Source organism: Lithobates pipiens, unplaced genomic scaffold (assembly GCF_037356315.1).
Source record: "Lithobates pipiens isolate NorthernLeopardFrog02 unplaced genomic scaffold, aLitPip1_a1.2 Scaffold_22, whole genome shotgun sequence".
NCBI classification, from domain to species: Eukaryota; Metazoa; Chordata; class Amphibia; order Anura; family Ranidae; genus Lithobates; species Lithobates pipiens.
The window spans coordinates 346921756-346941113 of record NW_027507784.1 but is presented as its reverse complement, the minus strand read 5'-3'; the positions used below and the strand labels follow the sequence as shown (position 1 = coordinate 346941113).

The 19358-nt window shown below is 50.8% G+C and overlaps 1 protein-coding gene across 1 annotated transcript in view; it reads left to right on the top strand.

Annotated features, from left to right (window-relative positions):
• ITGB5 (integrin subunit beta 5) overlaps positions 1-17607 on the top strand; it is a gene marked incomplete at its 3' end in the record, with an annotated part of 53062 nt that extends 35455 nt beyond the window's left edge. The window contains 2 exon segments of the mRNA XM_077449740.1: positions 15006-15228; positions 17507-17607. Of these exon segments, the coding sequence (XP_077305866.1) occupies positions 15006-15228; positions 17507-17607 (324 nt within the window).
• Positions 17608-19358: the final 1751 nt, after the last annotated feature.

The window sequence follows — 19358 nt, the reverse complement described above, 5'->3', positions numbered from 1 at the left end:
GTGGATATAAGAATGAGGGGGGGGGTTATAAGACTGAAGGGGGGCAAGGAGTGGATATAAGAATGAGGGGGGGTTATAAGACTGAAGGGGGGCAGGGAGTGGATATAAGAATGAGGGGGGGGGTTATAAGACTGAAGGGGGGGGCAAGGAGTGGATATAAGAATGAGGGGGGGGTTATAAGACTGAAGGGGGGCAGGGAGTGGATATAAGAATGAGGGGGGGGGGTTATAAGACTGAAGGGGGGCAGGGAGTGGATATAAGAATGAGGGGGGGGTTATAAGACTGAAGGGGGGGCAAGGAGTGGATATAAGAATGAGGGGGGGGGGTTATAAGACTGAAGGGGGGGCAAGGAGTGGATATAAGAATGAGGGGGGGGTTATAAGACTGAAGGGGGGCAGGGAGTGGATATAAGAATGAGGGGGTGTTTAATACAACACAGAAAAGGTAAGTTGAAGTTTTGGGGTCTCGGTGGGGGAGGGGACACTCCGAGTTGTGCGGATTTTTCCTGATCTATAACTAGAATATTTGATATAATTATTCAGTTGATTTGAATTATGGGATGAGGGGTCCCCCCAGTCCCCCCCCCCCACCTGTCATCACCAACAATTCTGAGACTGATGAGCGCAGAAAAGGTTGGGGGGGTTGAGGGGGGCGACTCTCTGCTGGGATTACTAATTGCAGTTGGCTTGTAAAGCAGCGGGGGTTGGGGGGGGGGGGGGCAGAGCTCCCTGCTTGTCATGCAGAATGCTCAGGGAGGTGATTGTCCTGCATACAGATCTGGAGCATTGTCTGTGGTGTCAGCGCTGTGCCGGGACCCCCGACCTCTACATGGAGATCACCGAGTGCCCCGAGGACATCAGATCTATTCTACAATGTGTTGTTGTACTTCCTGCACCGGGATGATCAGAGATGACTGGGAACAGTCTGGTGATCAGTGGGACATGATGGAGAAGTGTTGGGTGTAGATGGACGGAGGAGACCACTGAGAAGGACAAATGGGAAAACATTAATGTAATTCATTTTTAATATTCAAAGCAAACTCACCCATCCATCCATCCATCCATCCATCCATCCTTGTCTCCATCCATCCACCCATGTCTCCATCCATCCATCCATGTCTCCATCCATCCATCCTTGTCTCCATCCATCCATCCTTGTCTCCATCCATCCACCCATGTCTCCATCCATCCATCCATGTCTCCATCCATCCACCCATGTCTCCATAAATCCATGTCTCTATCCATCCACCCATGTCTCCATCCATCCATCCATCCATCCTTGTCTCCATCCATGTCTCCATATCTCCATCCATTCATGTCTCCATCCATCCATCCATCCACCCATGTCTCCATCCATCCACCCATGTCTCCACCCACCCATGTCTCCATCCATGTCTCCATATCTCCATCCATCCATGTCTCTATCCATCCATGTCTCCATCCATCCATCCTTGTCTCCATCCATGTCTCCATCCATGCTCCATATCTCCATCCATCCACCCATGTCTCCATCCATCAATCCATGTCTCCATCCATCCATCCATCCATCCTTGTTTCCATCCATCCATGTCTACATCCATCCATCCATGTCTCCATCCATCCATGTCTCTATCCATCCATGTCAACATCCATCCATCCATCCTTGTTTCCATCCATCTTTGTTTCCATCCATCCATGTCTACATCCATCCATCCATCCATCCTTGTCTCCATCCATCCATCCTTGTCTCCATCAATCCATGTCTCCATCCATCCTTGTCTCCATCCATCCATCCATGTCTCCATCCATCCATCCATCCATCCTTGTTTCCATCCATCCATGTCTACATCCATCCATCCATGTCTCCATCCATCCATGTCTCTATCCATCCATGTCAACATCCATCCATCCATCCTTGTTTCCATCCATCTTTGTTTCCATCCATCCATGTCTACATCCATCCATCCATCCATCCTTGTCTCCATCCATCCATCCTTGTCTCCATCAATCCATGTCTCCATCCATCCTTGTCTCCATCCATCCATCCATGTCTCCATCAATCCATCCATGTCTCCATCAATCCATGTCTCCATCCATGTGTCCATCCATCCATGTCTCCATCCATCCATGTCTCCATCCATGTCTCCATCCACAGAAATCACCTTGAAAGACACCCTCCCCTCCCCCCCCCCCCCCCCCAGCACTTCTACCTGTGGCCATCTTGAATAACGGCAGATGATTCATGTAGTATTTACTTCCTGGAATCCATCCTCCCTTAACTCAGTCAGGAGAGGGTGTGCTTAGCTGAGGAAGCCCCTCCTCCCACGAAGACTCCTGTATGACATCATTTAGGTCTAGGCCAGAAATCCGGAAGTAACTGAAGAAATAAAAATAAAAAAAGTGTAAAACCAGTAAATCTGACCCCCCGCCCCTCCCCCATAACTATGTACATGAGGATTACACGGAGAGTGACGGTCCAATGAGGTACGAGGCGATTGGTCGGTCGGTGTATATTGGGGGTTGCAGTAGCAATGTTTCTATTTCTATCACTCAGTAAATATTTGGATACATTTGTATCTCTTTGATGTAAATCTTTCGTCTTTCATGTCCGGATTGTACTGATTGGCCGGACGCCGAATGTTTACTGAAGGATTTCCTCTCTTTTTTTTCATTTGAATGAAAGCGCAAATCTTCCCTCCATCCCTTCCCGCAATGTTGTGATCGATCGCGTAGAATATATCCAAAACTTTTCCTGCAGCATTTAAAAAACAATAAAGAAAGGTTATAATAATAAAAATAAAAAAAACAAACAAAAAAAAAAAAAACATGTAAAGAGCCCTCCCCCCCCCCCCCCCCGCGAGCTCCGGCACAGACGCCAGCGCATATGTAAGTTGCGCCCACATATGTAAACGACGTTCAAACCCCATGTGAGGTATCGCCGCGTGCAATAGAGCGAGATCGATAATTCCAGCACCAGACCTCCTCTGTAACTCTAACCATCTATTTGGGAAAAAAGAAAAGAAATAAAAACGCGTCTTAAAGTGGTAAATAATATCTTCCAGCACAACAGAAATCTGAAGAAATGGGGAAGCGCTAAGAGTGAAGGTGAAAGTGAGATTCCCGCTGGCGGGATCAAACTAGTAACAAACCATTACTGATGTGCATAAATCATGACAAAATAAATATTACTCTAATATACAAACAACAATAACGATGATCTTTCCATAAACCAACAGAGAATTTATATATTAGAATAAAAGTCCATAAAGGGACTTGTGAGATAAAACTCGTTGTCGGCTGATAATCCACCACTAAAGGAAAGAGGATTTCCAGACAGGTTGAACCCAACCAGGCGTGCGCTCGGTGAGTCAACAGAGCTTGTGGTGTAACCCATCCCCCCCGGCATATATGGTTTCCAATGTAGACCAATCAGGCCGGGGGCCATCACAATGTATAACATCAATGGGAACAGTGACCAGAGATCAAGAGCGGATCCTCCAGGTATTATATATGGTGAAAGGAAAAAAATCGAGCCACATAGTGCGATTCTATTTACATAAAAGGCATTTCATTGAAATAAGTAAAATGGTCACTCCGAGGGGCCCGCCCCGGGCCAGAAGAAGGCAGGACTGGGGGGGAGGGGATCCGGGTTGTGCAGAACAGAAATGATTTCACAGCTTCTGCTGCTCTGTGTCATTGAGCTCAGACATCGAGCTCTTTACTGCCCCCTCTGGCTACTATGTGTATGTGCACCCCTCGTGTAATCTGTACTGTGCTTCTCAGGTGTGTGGTGGGGGGGCTGGCATGTATACAGGTGTGTGTGGGTGGGCTGGCATATATACAGGTGTGTGGTGGGGGGGCTGGCATATATACAGGTGTGTGGTGGGGGGGCGCTGACATATATACAGGTGTGTGGTGGGGGGGCTGACATATATACAGGTGTGTGTGGGTGGGCTGGCATATATACAGGTGTGTGGTGGGGGGGCTGACATATATACAGGTGTGTGTGGGTGGGCTGGCATATATACAGGTGTGTGTGTGGGGGGGGGCTGACGTATATACAGGTGTGTGTGGGGGGGGGGCTGACATATATACAGGTGTGTGTGGGGGGGGGGCTGACGTATATACAGGTGTGTGTGGGGGGGGGCTGACATATATACAGGTGTGTGTGGGGGGGGGCGCTGACATATATACAGGTGTGTGGTGGGGGGGCTGACATATATACAGGTGTGTGTGGGTGGGCTGGCATATATACAGGTGTGTGTGTGGGGGGGGGCTGACGTATATACAGGTGTGTGTGGGGGGGGGGCTGACATATATACAGGTGTGTGTGGGGGGGGGGCTGACGTATATACAGGTGTGTGTGGGGGGGGGCTGACATATATACAGGTGTGTGTGGGGGGGGGCGCTGACATATATACAGGTGTGTGTGTGTGGGGGGGGGGGGCTGATGTATATACAGGTGTGTGTGTGTGGCGGGGGCTGAGATACAGTGGTGTGAAAAAGTGTTTGCCCCCTTCCTCATTTCCTGTTTCGGAACATCAAACCAATTTAAACAATAGTCAAGGACAACACAAGTAAACACAAAATGCAATTTGTAAATGAAGGTGTTTATTATTAAAGGTGAAAAAAAATCCAAACCATCATGGCCCTGTGTGAAAAAGTGATTGCCCCCCTTGTTAAAACATACTAAAACTGTGGTTGTCCACACCTGAGTTCAATTTCTCTAGCCACACCCAGGCCTGATTATTGCCACACCTGTTCACAATCAAGGCATCACTTAAATAGGAGCTGCTTGACACAGTAAGGTCCACCAGAAGATCCTTAAAAGCTACACATCATGCCGAGACCCAAAGAAATTCAGGAACAATTGAGAAAGAAAGTAATTGAGATCTATCAGTCTGGAAAGGGTTATAAAGCCATTTCCAAAGCTTTGGGAATCCAGCGAACCACAGTGAGAGCCATTATCCACAAATGGCGAAGACATGGAACAGTGGTGAACCTTCCCAGGAGTGGCCGGCCGCCCAAAATTACCCCAAGAGCGCAGCGACGACTCATCCAAGAGGTCACAAAAGACCCCACAACAACGTCCAAGGAACTGCAGGCCTCACTTGCCTCAGTTAAGGTCAGCGTTCATGCCTCCACCATCAGGAAAAGACTGGGCAAAAATGGCCTGCATGGCAGAGTTCCAAGGAGAAAACCACTGCTGAGCAAAAAGAACATCAAAGCTCGTCTCAATTTCTCCACAACACATCTTGATGATCCCCAAGACTTTTGGGACAACATTCTGTGGAGCGATGAGACAAAAGTGGAACTCTTTGGAAGGTGTGTGTCCAAATATATCTGGCGTAGAAGGAACACTGCATTTCATAAAAAGAACATTATACCAACAGTAAAATATGGTGGTGGTAGTGTGATGGTCTGGGGCTGTTTTGCTGCTTCAGGACCTGGAAGACTTGCCGTGATAAAAGGAACTATGAATTCTGCTGTCTACCAAGAGATCCTGAAGGAGAATGTCCGACCATCTGTTCGTGTACTCAAGCTGAAACCAACTTGGGTTCTGCAGCAGGACAATGATCCTAAACACACCAGCAAGTCCACCACCGAATGGCTGAAGAAAAACAAAATGAAGACTTTGGAGTGGCCTAGCCAAAGTCCTGACCTGAATCCTATTGAGATGTTGTGGTATGACCTTAAAAAGGCCGTTCATGCTCGAAAACCCTCTAATGTAACTGAATTAGGACAATTCTGCAAAGATGAGTGGGCCAAAATTCCTCCAGGACGCTGTAAAAGCCTCATTGCACGTTATCGCAAACGCTTGGTTGCAGTTGTTGCTGCTAAGGGTGGCCCAACCAGTTATTAGGTTTAAGGGGCAATCACTTTTTCACACAGGGCCATGATGGTTTGGATTTTTTTTCACCTTTAATAATAAACACCTTCATTTACAAATTGCATTTTGTGTTTACTTGTGTTGTCCTTGACTATTGTTTAAATTGGTTTGATGTTCCGAAACACTTAAGTGTGACAAACATGCAAAGGAACAGGAAATGAGGAAGGGGGCAAACACTTTTTCACACCACTGTATATACAGGTGTGTGTGTGAGGGGGGCTGACATATATGCAGGTGTGTATCTGTGGGGGAGGGCTGACATATATACAGGTGTGTGTGTGGGGGGAGGGGCTGACATATATACGTGTGTGGGGGGGGGGCTGACATATATATATACGTGTGTGTGAGGGGGGCTGACATATATGCAGGTGTGTATGTGTGGGGGAGGGCTGACATATATACAGGTGTGTGTGTGGGGGGTTGACATATATATATACGTGTGTGTGGGGGCCTAAAGCTGTGCAGGGGGCCCAAAAATTTCTGATGGCTGCCCTGCATGTGACGTAAAATTGCAATGGTTGCCATTTTATTCTTTAGGGTCTTTGCTAAAAATATATATATAATATGTTTGGGGGTTATAAGTAATTTTCTAGTGAAAAATACTGATTTAAAGTTCTAAACACAAAGTGTCAGAGAAGTCCGGGTCTGTAAGTGTTTCTAGATTCGGAAGGTTGTTATAAAAGGTAATATAATAGCGGAGTCCTCCAGGGACGTGGAGCGGGGGAGGGGTGCAGGCCGGGGATAATATTTGGGGTTTCTTTGGGCCAATTCTCCAGCCTGGCTTTGCATATTAATAGGTGAATGAATGGGGTGGGGGTGGGGTGGGGGGGGGGACTGTCCTTCGGAGGTGATAGCGCCATTCTCCAGTATTCATAAAGCTGGGGCTCTATACATGGCGTCGGGACAATAGAGAGGACAAAGCGGTACGAGGAGCGGCGGGCAGAGCGTGGGACAGCGCAGTGAGGTCTCTGATGAGGACACAGCCGCATGTCAATGAAGCAATGGGGGGGGAGGGGGCCAACCTCCCAGAATGCTCTACAAACTCCCCCTGACCACACAAGAGTTAACCATACAGCTTAATTCAAGAAATGGTTCAGGGGTGGTTGACAGTGTTCTCCAGGGGGGTGTCCGTTCTCCGGAGGGGGGGTGTCTTTTCTCCGGAGGGGGGGTGTCCTTTCTCCGGAGGGGGGTGTCCGTTCTCCGGAGGGGGGGTGTCCTTTCTCCGAAGGGGGTGTCCGTTCTCCGGAGGGGGGTGTCCGTTCTCCGGAGGGGGGTGTCCTTTCTCCGGAGGGGGGGTGTCCGTTCTCCGGAGGGGGGGTGTCCGTTCTCCGGAGGGGGGTGTCCGTTCTCCGGAGGGGGGTGTCCTTTCTCCGGAGGGGGGGTGTCCGTTCTCCAGAGGGGGTGTCCGTTCTCCAGAGGGGGGTGTCCTTTCTCCGGAGGGGGGGTGTCCGTTCTCCGGAGGGGGGGTGTCCGTTCTCCGGAGGGGGGGTGTCCGTTCTCCGGAGGGGGGGGGTGTCCGTTCTCCGGAGGGGGGGGTGTCCGTTCTCCGGAGGGGGGGTGTCCGTTCTCCGGAGGGGGGGGTGTCCGTTCTCCGGAGGGGGGGGGTGTCCGTTCTCCGGAGGGGGGGTGTCCTTTCTCCGGAGGGGGGGTGTCCTTTCTCCGGAGGGGGGGTGTCCTTTCTCCGGAGGGGGGGTGTCCGTTCTCCAGAGGGGGTGTCCGTTCTCCAGAGGGGGTGTCCATTCTCCAGAGGGGGGTGTCCTTTCTCCGGAGGGGGGGTGTCCGTTCTCCGGAGGGGGGGTGTCCGTTCTCCGGAGGGGGGGTGTCCGTTCTCCGGAGGGGGGGGTGTCCGTTCTCCGGAGGGGGGGGGTGTCCGTTCTCCGGAGGGGGGGGGTGTCCGTTCTCCGGAGGGGGGTGTCCATTCTCCGGAGGGGGGGTGTCCGTTCTCCAGAGGGGGTGTCCGTTCTCCAAAGGGGGGTGTCCTTTCTCCGGAGGGGGGGTGTCCGTTCTCCGGAGGGGGGGTGTCCGTTCTCCAGAGGGGGGTGTCCGTTCTCCAGAGGGGGGTGTCCGTTCTCCAAAGGGGTGTCTGTTCTCCAGGGGGGTGTCTGTTCTCTGGGGGGTTGTGCGTTCTCCCAGTGGGGTGCATTCTCCGGGGGGGGAGGGACGCCCTGTACGCCGCGGTTCCCCGCTCCTCCGCAGACTCGCCTTCGTGTGAAGTTGTGTAAACAGTCCCTGATTCTTCCCTTCTATCACACGGAGATGGCGGGGAGCCGCGGGCTGTTTTCCTTATTTCTTGGCGTGGGGCGCGGAGGCTCAGCGGTGGGAATTATAACACTCAGCGGACGCGCCGTGTCGCCGCTCACCGCCGCGGGGCTTGATGATCGCGAGGAGCGGGAAGGTCTGTTCTGCATAAAGGGACAGGAAGCTTAAAAATATAATTCTTTCTCTTTCTTAGAATTCTTCGTCCTTTCCATAGCGAGATCCGGGAAATGGAACTTGTGTGTTTTATTGAGCGACTGTCGGCTCTCAGACTGGACTGACTGCTTCCTGAACTCTGCTGTCCTGGTTTCTGTTATGAAATCTCATTCTAGACACATCAGTCGTCTTATTTCTTTTCCTTCTCATCCTTCCACCTCCTGCCAGAGATCCGCCGTGTCTGCACATTGCGCAGTCTCCGGGTTTGTGGTATGTTGAGGTTATTTGGGTTCAGTAAGAACGTCTGCCCGCCGAACGACGCCGGGAACATTTGGTTACAGTTTGTCAACAATACATACAGGGCCACAGAGTGCATACGGGGCCACACAGTGCATACGGGGCCACGCAGTCCATACGGGGCCACGCAGTCCATACGGGGCCACGCAGTCCATACGGGGCCACGCAGTTCATGCGGGGCCACGCAGTCCATGCGGGGCCACGCAGTCCATGCGGGGCCACGCAGTCCATGCGGGGCCAAGCAGTCCATGTGGGGCCACGCAGTCCATGCGGGGCCACACTGTACATATGGGGTCACACTGTACATATGGGGTTACACTGTACATACGGGGTGATAGAGTATATAGGGGGCCATAGTACATACCCACGTAGTTCGTACAGGGCCACACAGTCCATACGGGGCCACACTGTACATATGGGTTCATAGAGTATATAGGGGGCCACGCAGGACATACGGGGCCATGTAGTACATATGGGGTGTCACAGTACATACATGGCCACATCAGACGTATGGGGTCACACTGTACATATGGGGTCATAGAGTATATAAGGGGCCACACAGTACATACCACGCAGGACATGTACGTACGGGGGCCCACACTGTACATAAGGGGTCACACTGTACATATGGGGTCACACTGTACATATGGGGTCATAGAGTATATAGGGGGCCACATAGTACATACCCACGTAGTACATATGGGGCCACATAGTACATACCCACGTAGTACATATGGGGCCACATAGTACATACCCACGTAGTACATATGGGGCCACACAGTCTGTACGGGGCCACACAGTCCATACAGGGCTACACAGTACATATGGGGCCACACAGTCCGTACGGGGCCACACTGTACATATGGGGTCATAGAGTATATAGGGGGCCACGCAGGACATACGGGCCATGTAGTACATATGGGGTGTCACAGTACATATGGGGGTCATAGAGTATATAAGGGGCCACACAGTACATACCACGCAGGACATGTACGTACAGGGCCCACACAGTACATATGGGGTTATAGAGTACATACACAGGATAAAGGAATTGTTTACATTGAGGTCAACCATAAGAAATCGTTTTGCGTCCTCCTCCAGGTCCGTTTTCAGTTATTTGTATTATATTTTTATACACATAAAAACAAAAACATTCCATCTCAAGAGCATATAAAAATATATATAGGCATATCCATATACATTCATAATACACAAAACAAAAAACACAATTGACACAAACATGGATCTAACAAAGGTGAGATCCTTGTAATAAGTGCTCCGGTCCCCTTCCTCCTTCTTACAGAATTAAAACACGACATTTCCCATTTCTTTATTAATAAGAGGGAGAGACTCTCAACTCCTATTGGAAGTCCCTCCTAAAAAGTGCTTAGCGCTTGTTTCCGTGAAAGAGAAAAAAAAGGGGGGGGGGGGGGAGGGGTTAAAAAGGAATTTACCCAATGCTCAGTGACTTCCTTCTTAATACAATAAAAACTGTGAGTTTCCAATTCTTCTTTATTAATTTGTAAAAATGTGAAATTCTTGACTTTCTACTTCCATCGAAAAATCCTCCAATAAAGTGTACCCATTTTTTGTGTACCAAAAACCCTCCTCCAGGTCCGGGGGGGGGGCGATTGCCTCAAAATCTAAGAGCCAGCAATAATAGGACTCTGTATGATTCTACGCCGTCAAGCCCCCCCCCCCCATCCCTGTCAGCTGCACACAGAACATCCATAAACCATATATACAGCCCCCCCTCCCCCCCACAGCCAGCATACTGTATATACAGTCTTTAATCACCTCTTTCCCCCATAGCATCAATCACTACAATGACCTCCCTCTGACCTTCCCACATCAGACAAGAACCCCCCACCCCCCCACTGGATGCTGACGTTGCTGACTTTGCATCAGCACCTAGTTAGGGGGGTTCCTTGTCTGGTATGGGTAGGTAGGGTAGGGGGGGGGTCATTTAAAGGCTGGGGGTCAGTTAATAAAAGTGGAGTTACATTGTAAGCCTGAGTGTCTCTTAGTAATGTTGGCGGTCCTGATTGTGATACGGTGGAGTGTTGAGGGGTTTGGAGCTGGGGATAGGTTGGGTAAAGTGTTGGGGTGTTTTTGGAGCCGGGGATAAGTTGGGTGGAGTGTTGGGGGGTTTGGAGCCAGGGATATGTTGGGTAAAGTGTTGGGGTGCTTTGGAGCCGGGGATAAGTTGGGTGGAGTGTTTGGGGGTTTGGAGCCAGGGATAGGTTGGGTAAAGTGTTGGGGTGTTTTGGAGCCGGGGATAGGTTGGTGGAGTGTTGGGGGGGGGGGGGGTTTGGAGTCGGGGATAGGTTGGGTTGGAGTGTTGAGGGGTTTGGAGCTGGGAATAGGCTGGGTGGAGTGTTGAGGGGGGTTTTGGATAGGTTGGGTGGAGTGTTAGGGGGGCTTGGGTTTGGAGTCGGGGATAGGTTGGTAAAATGTTATTGGGTTTGGAGCCAGGGATAGGTTGGTGGAGTGTTGGGGGGGGGGGGGCTTGGGTTTGGAGCCAGGGATAGGTTGGTGGCGTGTTGGGGGGTTTGGAGCCGGGGATAGGTTGGGTGGATTGTTGGGGGGTTTGGAGTCGGGGATAGGTTGGTGGAGTGTTGGGGGGGTTTGAAGCCAGGGATAGGTTGGGTGGAGTGTTGGGGGGTTTGGAACTGGGGATAGGTTGGGTGGAATGTTGGGAGGCAGGTTTGAGCCAGAGATGGGTTGGGTGGAGTGTTGGGGCGGGGGGGTTGGGTATGGCGCCGGAGATAGGGATAGGTTGGGTGGAGTGTTCGGGGGTTTGGAGCCAGGGATAGGTTGGGTGGAGTGTTGAGGGGGCTTGGGTTTGGAGCCGGGGATAGGTTGGGTAAAGTGTTGGGGTGTTTTGGAGCCAGGGATAAGTTGGATGGAGTGTTGGGGGGTTTGTAGCCGGGGATAGGTTGGGTAAAGTGTTGGGGTGTTTTGGAGCCGGGGATAAGTTGGGTGGAGTGTTGGGGGGTTTGGAGCCAGGGATATGTTGGGTAAAGTGTTGGGGTGCTTTGGAGCTGGGGATAAGTTGGGTGGAGTGTTGGGGGGTTTGGAGCCAGGGATATGTTGGGTAAAGTGTTGGGGTGCTTTGGGGCTGGGGATAAGTTGGGTGGAGTGTTGGGGGGGGTTTGGAGCCAGGGATAGGTTGGGTAAAGTGTTGGGGTGTTTTGGAGCCGGGGATAAGTTGGGTGGAGTGTTGGGGGGGTTTGGAGCCAGGGATAGGTTGGGTAAAGTGTTGGGGTGTTTTGGAGCCGGGGATAAGTTGGGTGGAGTGTTGGGGGGTTTGGAGCCAGGGATATGTTGGGTAAAGTGTTGGGGTGCTTTGGAGCTGGGGATAAGTTGGGTGGAGTGTTGGGGGGTTTGTAGCCGGGGATAAGTTGGGTGGAGTGTTGGGGGTTTGGAGCCAGGGATAGGTTGGGTAAAGTGTTGGGGTGCTTTGTAGCCGGGGATAGGTTGGTGGAGTGTTGGGGGGTTGGTAGCCAGGGATAGGTTGGGGGAGTGTTGGGGGGTTTGTAGCCGGGGATAGGTTGGGTGGAGTGTTGGGCATATGTTGGGTGGAGCAGTGGGGTTTAATGGTGGAATTTTCCATCTCTCAGGATGATTCGGAGATGAGTTCTGTCTGTCAGTATGGTCTCTTCTCATTACATAACAGATACTCTTTAAACAATTTGTATATTTAATCAAGCTGTACAAATAGGTATAATAAACAGATCTGTCCACTTTTAGGGACATTCTGACATGATCAAATATTTGTAACTGCTGACTTTGTCCTATCACAAATTTTAGTTGATCTTGCAATTTCTCAATATATTCTACCGAAGACTTAAAACTGAATGCATTTGTTCATAGCAATTCCATCAACAAGTACAATGTATTGGGGTGGAGCAGTGATAATTTGGAGCGGTGTGCATGTGTTGGGTGGAGCAGAGGGTACGCAGTGGGTATGTGTTGAGTGGAGCAGTGAGCATATGATGGGTGGAGCATGTGTTGGGTGGAGCAGTGTTTATGTTGGGGTGGGGTATGTGCGGGGTGGAGTGATGATGTATGTTTGGGTGGAGCAGAGGGTATGCGGTGGGTATGTGTTAGGGTGGAGTATGTGTTGGGGTGGAGCAGTGGGGCATGTGTTGGGGTGGAGCAGTGGGGCATGTGTTGGGGTGGAGCGGTGGGGCATGTGTTGGGGTGGAGCGGTGGGGCATGTGTTGGGGTGGAGCGGTGGGGCATGTGTTGGGTGGAGCGGTGGGGCATGTGTTGGGGTGGAGCAGTGGGGCATGTGTTGGGTTGGAGCAGTGGGGTAAGTGTTGGGTGGAGCAGTGGGATATGTGTTGGGTGGAGTAGAGGGTATGCAGTGGGGTATGTGTTGGGGTGGAGCAGTGGGGTATGTGTGGGGTGGAGTAGAGGGTATGCAGTGGATATGTGTTGGGGTGGAGCAGTGGCGTATGTATTGGAGTGGAGCATGTGTTGGGTGTAGCAGTGGGCATATGTTGGGTGGAGCAGAGGGTATGCAGTGGGGTATGTGTTGGGTGGAGCAGAGGGTATGCAGTGGGGTATGTGTTGGGTGGAGCAGTGGGCATGCAGTGGGGTATGTGTTGGGTGGAGCAGTGGGCATGCAGTGGGGTATGTGTTGGGTGGAGCAGTGGGCATGCAGTGGGGTATGTGTTGGGTGGAGTGGTGTGGTATGTGTTGGGTGAAATGATGGGTATGTGTTGGGTGGAGCGGTGGGCATGCAGTGTGGTATGTTTTGGGTGGAGTGGTGTGGTATGTGTTGGGTGGAACAGTGGGGTATGCAGTGGGGTATGTGTTGGGTGGAGCAGTGGGGTATGCAGTGGGTATGTGTTGGGTGGAGCGGTGGGCGTGCAGTGGGGTATGTGTTGGGTGGAGTGGTGTGGTATGTGTTGGGTGGAGCAGCGGGGTATGTGTTAGGTGGAGCAGCGGGGTATGTGTTGGGTGGAGCAGCGGGGTGGAGCAGCGGGGTATGTGTTGGGTGGAGCAGCGGGGTATGTGTTGGGTGGAGCAGTGGGGTATGTGTTGGGTGAAATGATGGGTATGTGTTGGGTGGAACAGTGGGCATGCAGTGGGGTATGTGTTGGGTGGAGCAGTGGGGTATGCAGTGGGTATGTGTTGGGTGGAACAGTGGGCATGCAGTGGGGTATGTGTTGGGTGGAGCAGTGGGGTATGCAGTGGGTATGTGTTGGGTGGAACAGTGGGCATGCAGTGGGGTATGTGTTGGGTGAAATGATGGGTATGTGTTGGGTGGAGCAGCGGGGCATGCAGTGGGGTATGTGTTGGGTGAAATGATGGGTATGTGTTGGGTGGAACAGTGGGCATGCAGTGGGGTATGTGTTGGGTGGAGCAGTGGGGTATGCAGTGGGTATGTGTTGGGTGGAACAGTGGGCATGCAGTGGGGTATGTGTTGGGTGGAGCAGTGGGGTATGCAGTGGGTATGTGTTGGGTGGAACAGTGGGCATGCAGTGGGGTATGTGTTGGGTGAAATGATGGGTATGTGTTGGGTGGAGCAGCGGGGCATGCAGTGGGGTATGTGTTGGGTGGAGCAGCGGGGCATGCAGTGGGGTATGTGTTGGGTGGAGCGGTGGGCATGCAGTGGGGTATGTGTTGGGTGGAGTGGTGTGGTATGTGTTGGGTGGAGCAGCGGGGTATGTGTTGGGTGGAGCGGTGTGGTATGTGTTGGGTGGAGCAGTGGGGTATGTGTTGGGTGGAGCAGTGGGGTATGCAGTGGGTATGTGTTGGGTGGAGCGGTGGGCATGCAGTGGGGTATGTGTTGGGTGAAATGATGGGTATGTGTTGGGTGGAGCGGTGGGTAACATCCTCCATGGCAGATTGTATATACGGTTGTATTGGGTACATGGGTGGCGTCCCTGGTTGGTGCTGTCGGGTTACCATCTGGAGGTGATCGGTTGTGGATTGGTGAAGGCCGATCAATAACTGTCAGGAATATTTTATTGATGATTGTGTGGTGTGATGGGGGAGGGGTGGGTTGGGGTATCCGGATTATAATATCCAGCACTGTCCTGTCTGCGACCTCCCGGAGTTTATTTCCTCATGTTGGGAATTCTGATCCTCCGATAATAAATACGGATCCATCCGGAATGTCTCTTCATTGCCATGAGAAGGTCTCTCTAAGGACAGACGGAATCTGAGCAGAAATTCCGTCCATCTTTGTTCCGTGGCGCCTTCCTGTTGGAGTGAATGGGCAGCACTCACTGTGACGGCGTCCAGTGTATTTACAATGTACAGTCTGATCACCGGGGGAGGGGAGACTGAGGGAATGCTTCCTGCAGCAGACTGATGACATCATCTGAGCCTAGGCACAGTCACTGGCCGGAGGCGCTGCTCTTGTGAGATGTCCGTAGTCTGCGGAGTGACGGAGGTCTCTTGTCTTGCAGGTCACGGGGAATGTGACTGCGGAGAATGTAAGTGTCACGCCGGCTACATCGGTGACAACTGCAACTGCACTACAGAGACCAGCAGCTGTGTGTCCAGCGACGGGCAGATGTGCAGCGGGAAAGGGAACTGTGTGTGCGGCCGCTGCCAGTGTGTGCAGCCCGGAGCCTTCGGGGAGACCTGCGACAAATGCCCCACCTGCCCCGACGCCTGCGGGACAAAAAGGTAAGTTCTCCAACCTGGGGACCGCCGGGGGTAAGTTTACTTGTTATAAATCTGTGGTCACCCACCATCAATAAAGGTGGGGGAGGGGGGAGTGACCGGGCAATAGACAAAGAGTGGGGCTACCAGGCTGGCTGTACTGTCTGGCAGGCTGTACAAATCTGGGCACTGGATGGATAGAAATACAAATAGGTGTTTCCTGTATATTTACATTGATTGGCCATAACATGGAGTTCCCACCCCGCCTCCTTTCATGGCCATTTAATATGGAGTTGCCCCCTCCCCCTATGGCCATTAATATGGAGTTGCCCCCTCCCCCTATGGCCATTAATATGGAGTTGCCCCCTCCCCCTATGGCCATTAATATGGAGTTGCCCCCTCCCATGACTATTAATATGGAGTTGCCCCCTCCCCCTATGGCCATTAATATGGAGTTGCCCCCTCCCATGACTATTAATATGGAGTTGCCCCCTCCCCCTATGGCCATTAATATGGAGTTGCCCCCTCCCATGACTATTAATATGGAGTTGCCCCCCTATGGCCATTAATATGGAGTTGCCCCCCCATGGCCATTAATATGGAGTTGCCCCCCCATGGCCATTAATATGGAGTTGCCCCCCCATGGCCATTAATATGGAGTTGCCCCCTCCCATGACTATTAATATGGAGTTGCCCCCTCCCCCTATGGCCATTAATATGGAGTTGCCCCCTCCCCCCATGGCCATTAATATGGAGTTGCCCCCTCCCCCCATGGCCATTAATATGGAGTTGCCCCCCCATGGCCATTAATATGGAGTTGCCCCTCCTTGGCCATTAATATGGAGTTGCCCCCTCCCCCTATGGCCATTAATATGGAGTTGCCCCCTCCTCCTATGGCCATTAATATGGAGTTGCCCCCTCCCCCTATGGCCATTAATGTGGAGTTGCCCCTCCATGGCCATTAATATGGAGTTGCCCCTCCATGGCCATTAATATGGAGTTGCCCCCTCCCCCATGGCCATTAATATGGAGTTGCCCCCCCATGGCCATTAATATGGAGTTGCCCCCCCATGGCCATTAATATGGAGTTGCCCCCTCCCATGACTATTAATATGGAGTTGCCCCCTCCCCCTATGGCCATTAATATGGAGTTGCCCCCTCCCCCCATGGCCATTAATATGGAGTTGCCCCCCCATGGCCATTAATATGGAGTTGCCCCCCCATGGCCATTAATATGGAGTTGCCCCTCCTTGGCCATTAATATGGAGTTGCCCCCTCCCCCTATGGCCATTAATATGGAGTTGCCCCCTCCTCCTATGGCCATTAATATGGAGTTGCCCCCTCCCCCTATGGCCATTAATGTGGAGTTGCCCCCTTCCATGACTATTATTATGGAGTTGCCCCTCCATGGCCATTAATATGGAGTTGCCCCTCCATGGCCATTAATATGGAGTTGCCCCTCCTTGGCCATTAATATGGAGTTTCTCCCTCCCATGGCCATTAATATGGAGTTGCCCCCTCCCCCCCATGGCCATTAATATGGAGTTGCCCCCTCCCCCCCATGGCCATTAATATGAAGTTGCCCCCTCCCCCCCATGGCCATTAATATGGAGTTGCTCCCTCCCATGGCCATTAATATGGAGTTGCCCCCCCATGGCCATTAATATGGAGTTGCTCCCTCCCATGGCCATTAATATGGAGTTGCCCCCCCATGGCCATTAATATGGAGTTGCTCCCTCCCATGGCCATTAATATGGAGTTGCCCCCTCCTGCTATGGCCATTAATATGGAGTTGCCCCCTCCCCCCCATGGCCATTAATATGGAGTTGCCCCCTCCTGCTATGGCCATTAATATGGAGGTGTTTAGTAGGGATGAGGTCAGGGCTCTGTGCGGGACTCTCCCAGTTGATTGACACTAAACTGGCCACAGTGAAGGGATTACCGGGACCCTTCACTGAAGACACCTGATCCCCATCACTGGCTGGGGGGGGGGGGGGGGCACATATTGTTGACTACATAGTGTCGGTGGGGTCCAGAGGGTTGAGGGATCTGCTGATGTCAGCACTATGGCCTCCCCACCAAAAGTTCCCACCTTGGGGAGTTCACGCTCCTACTGTTGACCTTTTTTTAAATGATGCAATAAATACCCCTCATGGGGGCAGTAGGCGTTGTGATGACTGTAGCTGGTCTGCGGATTTGTCAACTGGAGATGAGATCTCCCCAATGGGGGGGGTTGGATGGACTGAACCTCCTTGGATGTTCTAAAGGTCCCTCACATAATGTCTTTCCTTCTCTTCCGCAGGGACTGTATAGAATGCCGCTTGTACCAGACGGGGCGCCTTGCCGATAACCACACCTGCCATACCCTCTGCAAGGATGAGATTACCTTGGTGGATGCTTTGGGTAAGTGGAGTGCGTGTGGGCGGAGCTCTCAGGTGACCTCCATTGGGCTCTGAGAAATGGAAAATCCATCTATTGATACAAAATTGCAATAAATGAGAAACGGGTTTGGATGTGACCCTTCCCCCATCCATGTGATCTATGGCCAGAATCCCGGTTCCTGGGTACCTCTGCGGGGCACTGCCGCTGGTTCCTCCAGAATGGGGGTACAACACGAGGACACCACATGGGGTGGGGGAGCAATCAAAAGTGGGTGGGAAGACTGCATGGGGGGGGGAGCAATCAAAAGTGGGTGGGAAGACTGCATGGGGGGGGGGGGGGGGTTGGGAACAAAGCTGGGCAGGAACACCAGGAAGGTGGGTGTTCCCAAAACTTCCAGAGCCGGGAACCGCCGGAGAGACCCGACCGCCAGAGTTTCCAAGAGATACACGAGGCCATCGGGTGACTCCACCCACCAATCTTCACTCATACATGATACTGATTGATCTTTTTAACCCCGTCAATACCGGGCACTCCCCTCCCCCTTCCTGCCCAGACCAATTCTCAGCTTTAAGCGCTGTCGCCCTTTGACAATTGCGCGGTCATGCGACGCCGTACACATAGGACGTTTTGTATCATTTTTGTGAGACAGGCGGGGCTTTCTTTTTCATGGTGTTTATTCACCACTGGGATTTTTTATTTTTTTTTGTAAATAAATGAAAAAAAAGACTCAAAATTTTGGGGGGAAAAAAAGATGCTTTTTTTTACTTTTTATAACATTTTGCAAATAAATTCTTTCTTCATAAATTTATTCCGAAATGCGTTCTGCTACATTTCTCCAAAATAACCCGAATCTACGTGTCTATTATTTATTCTGTAGGTAAGTTATAGAATCCACAAACGATGGGATCTATACCTGATATTCGATCGACCCTGAGGTACTGACGGCCCATCGCATTTCTTGGGGCCTGGAAAAGTCAGGACAGTAAAAATACCCCCCAGACCCCCCCCCCCCTTTATGGAAATTCCACAGTCCGAGGTATATAATAGTAAGAGGCATGGTGAGTTTTTTTTTAATTAGTATTTTTTTTTTGGTCGCAATTTTTTTGGAAAATGAAGTCACAATTTTTTTTTTTTTTTTTATATATAATTTAAAAAAAAAAATTTACATACCGTCCCCAGTGCAGTACAGCATCATCAGAAAACTGGTGTGGCGGTGGTCAGGGACACTGACTGGTATGTAAAAATAAAAAACAAAACAAAAAAACAATGTAATATTTTTGTACTACTCTGGGGAAGTGATAAGAATTTTTTTTTTAATACACAACTTGATCAGAGAAATACAGTGTTACCATAGTAACACTGTACTACTCTGGGGAAGTGATAAGATTTATTTTTTTTTTTTTTTAATACACAATGTGATCAGAGAAATTGTGTTACCATAGTAACACTGTACTACTCTGGGGAAGTGATAAGAATTTTAATTTTTTTTAATACACAATGTGATCAGAGAAATACAGTGTTGCCATAGTAACACTGTACTACTCTGGGGAAGTGATAAGATTATTATTATTATTATTTTTTTTTTTTTAAATACACAATGTGATCAGAGAAATTGTGTTACCATAGTAACACTGTCCTACTCTGGGAAAGTGATAATATTTTTTTTTTAATACACAACTTGATCAGAGAAATACAGTGTTGCCATAGTAACACTGTACTACTCTGGGGAAGTGATAAGATTATTTATTTTTAATACACAATGTGATCAGAGA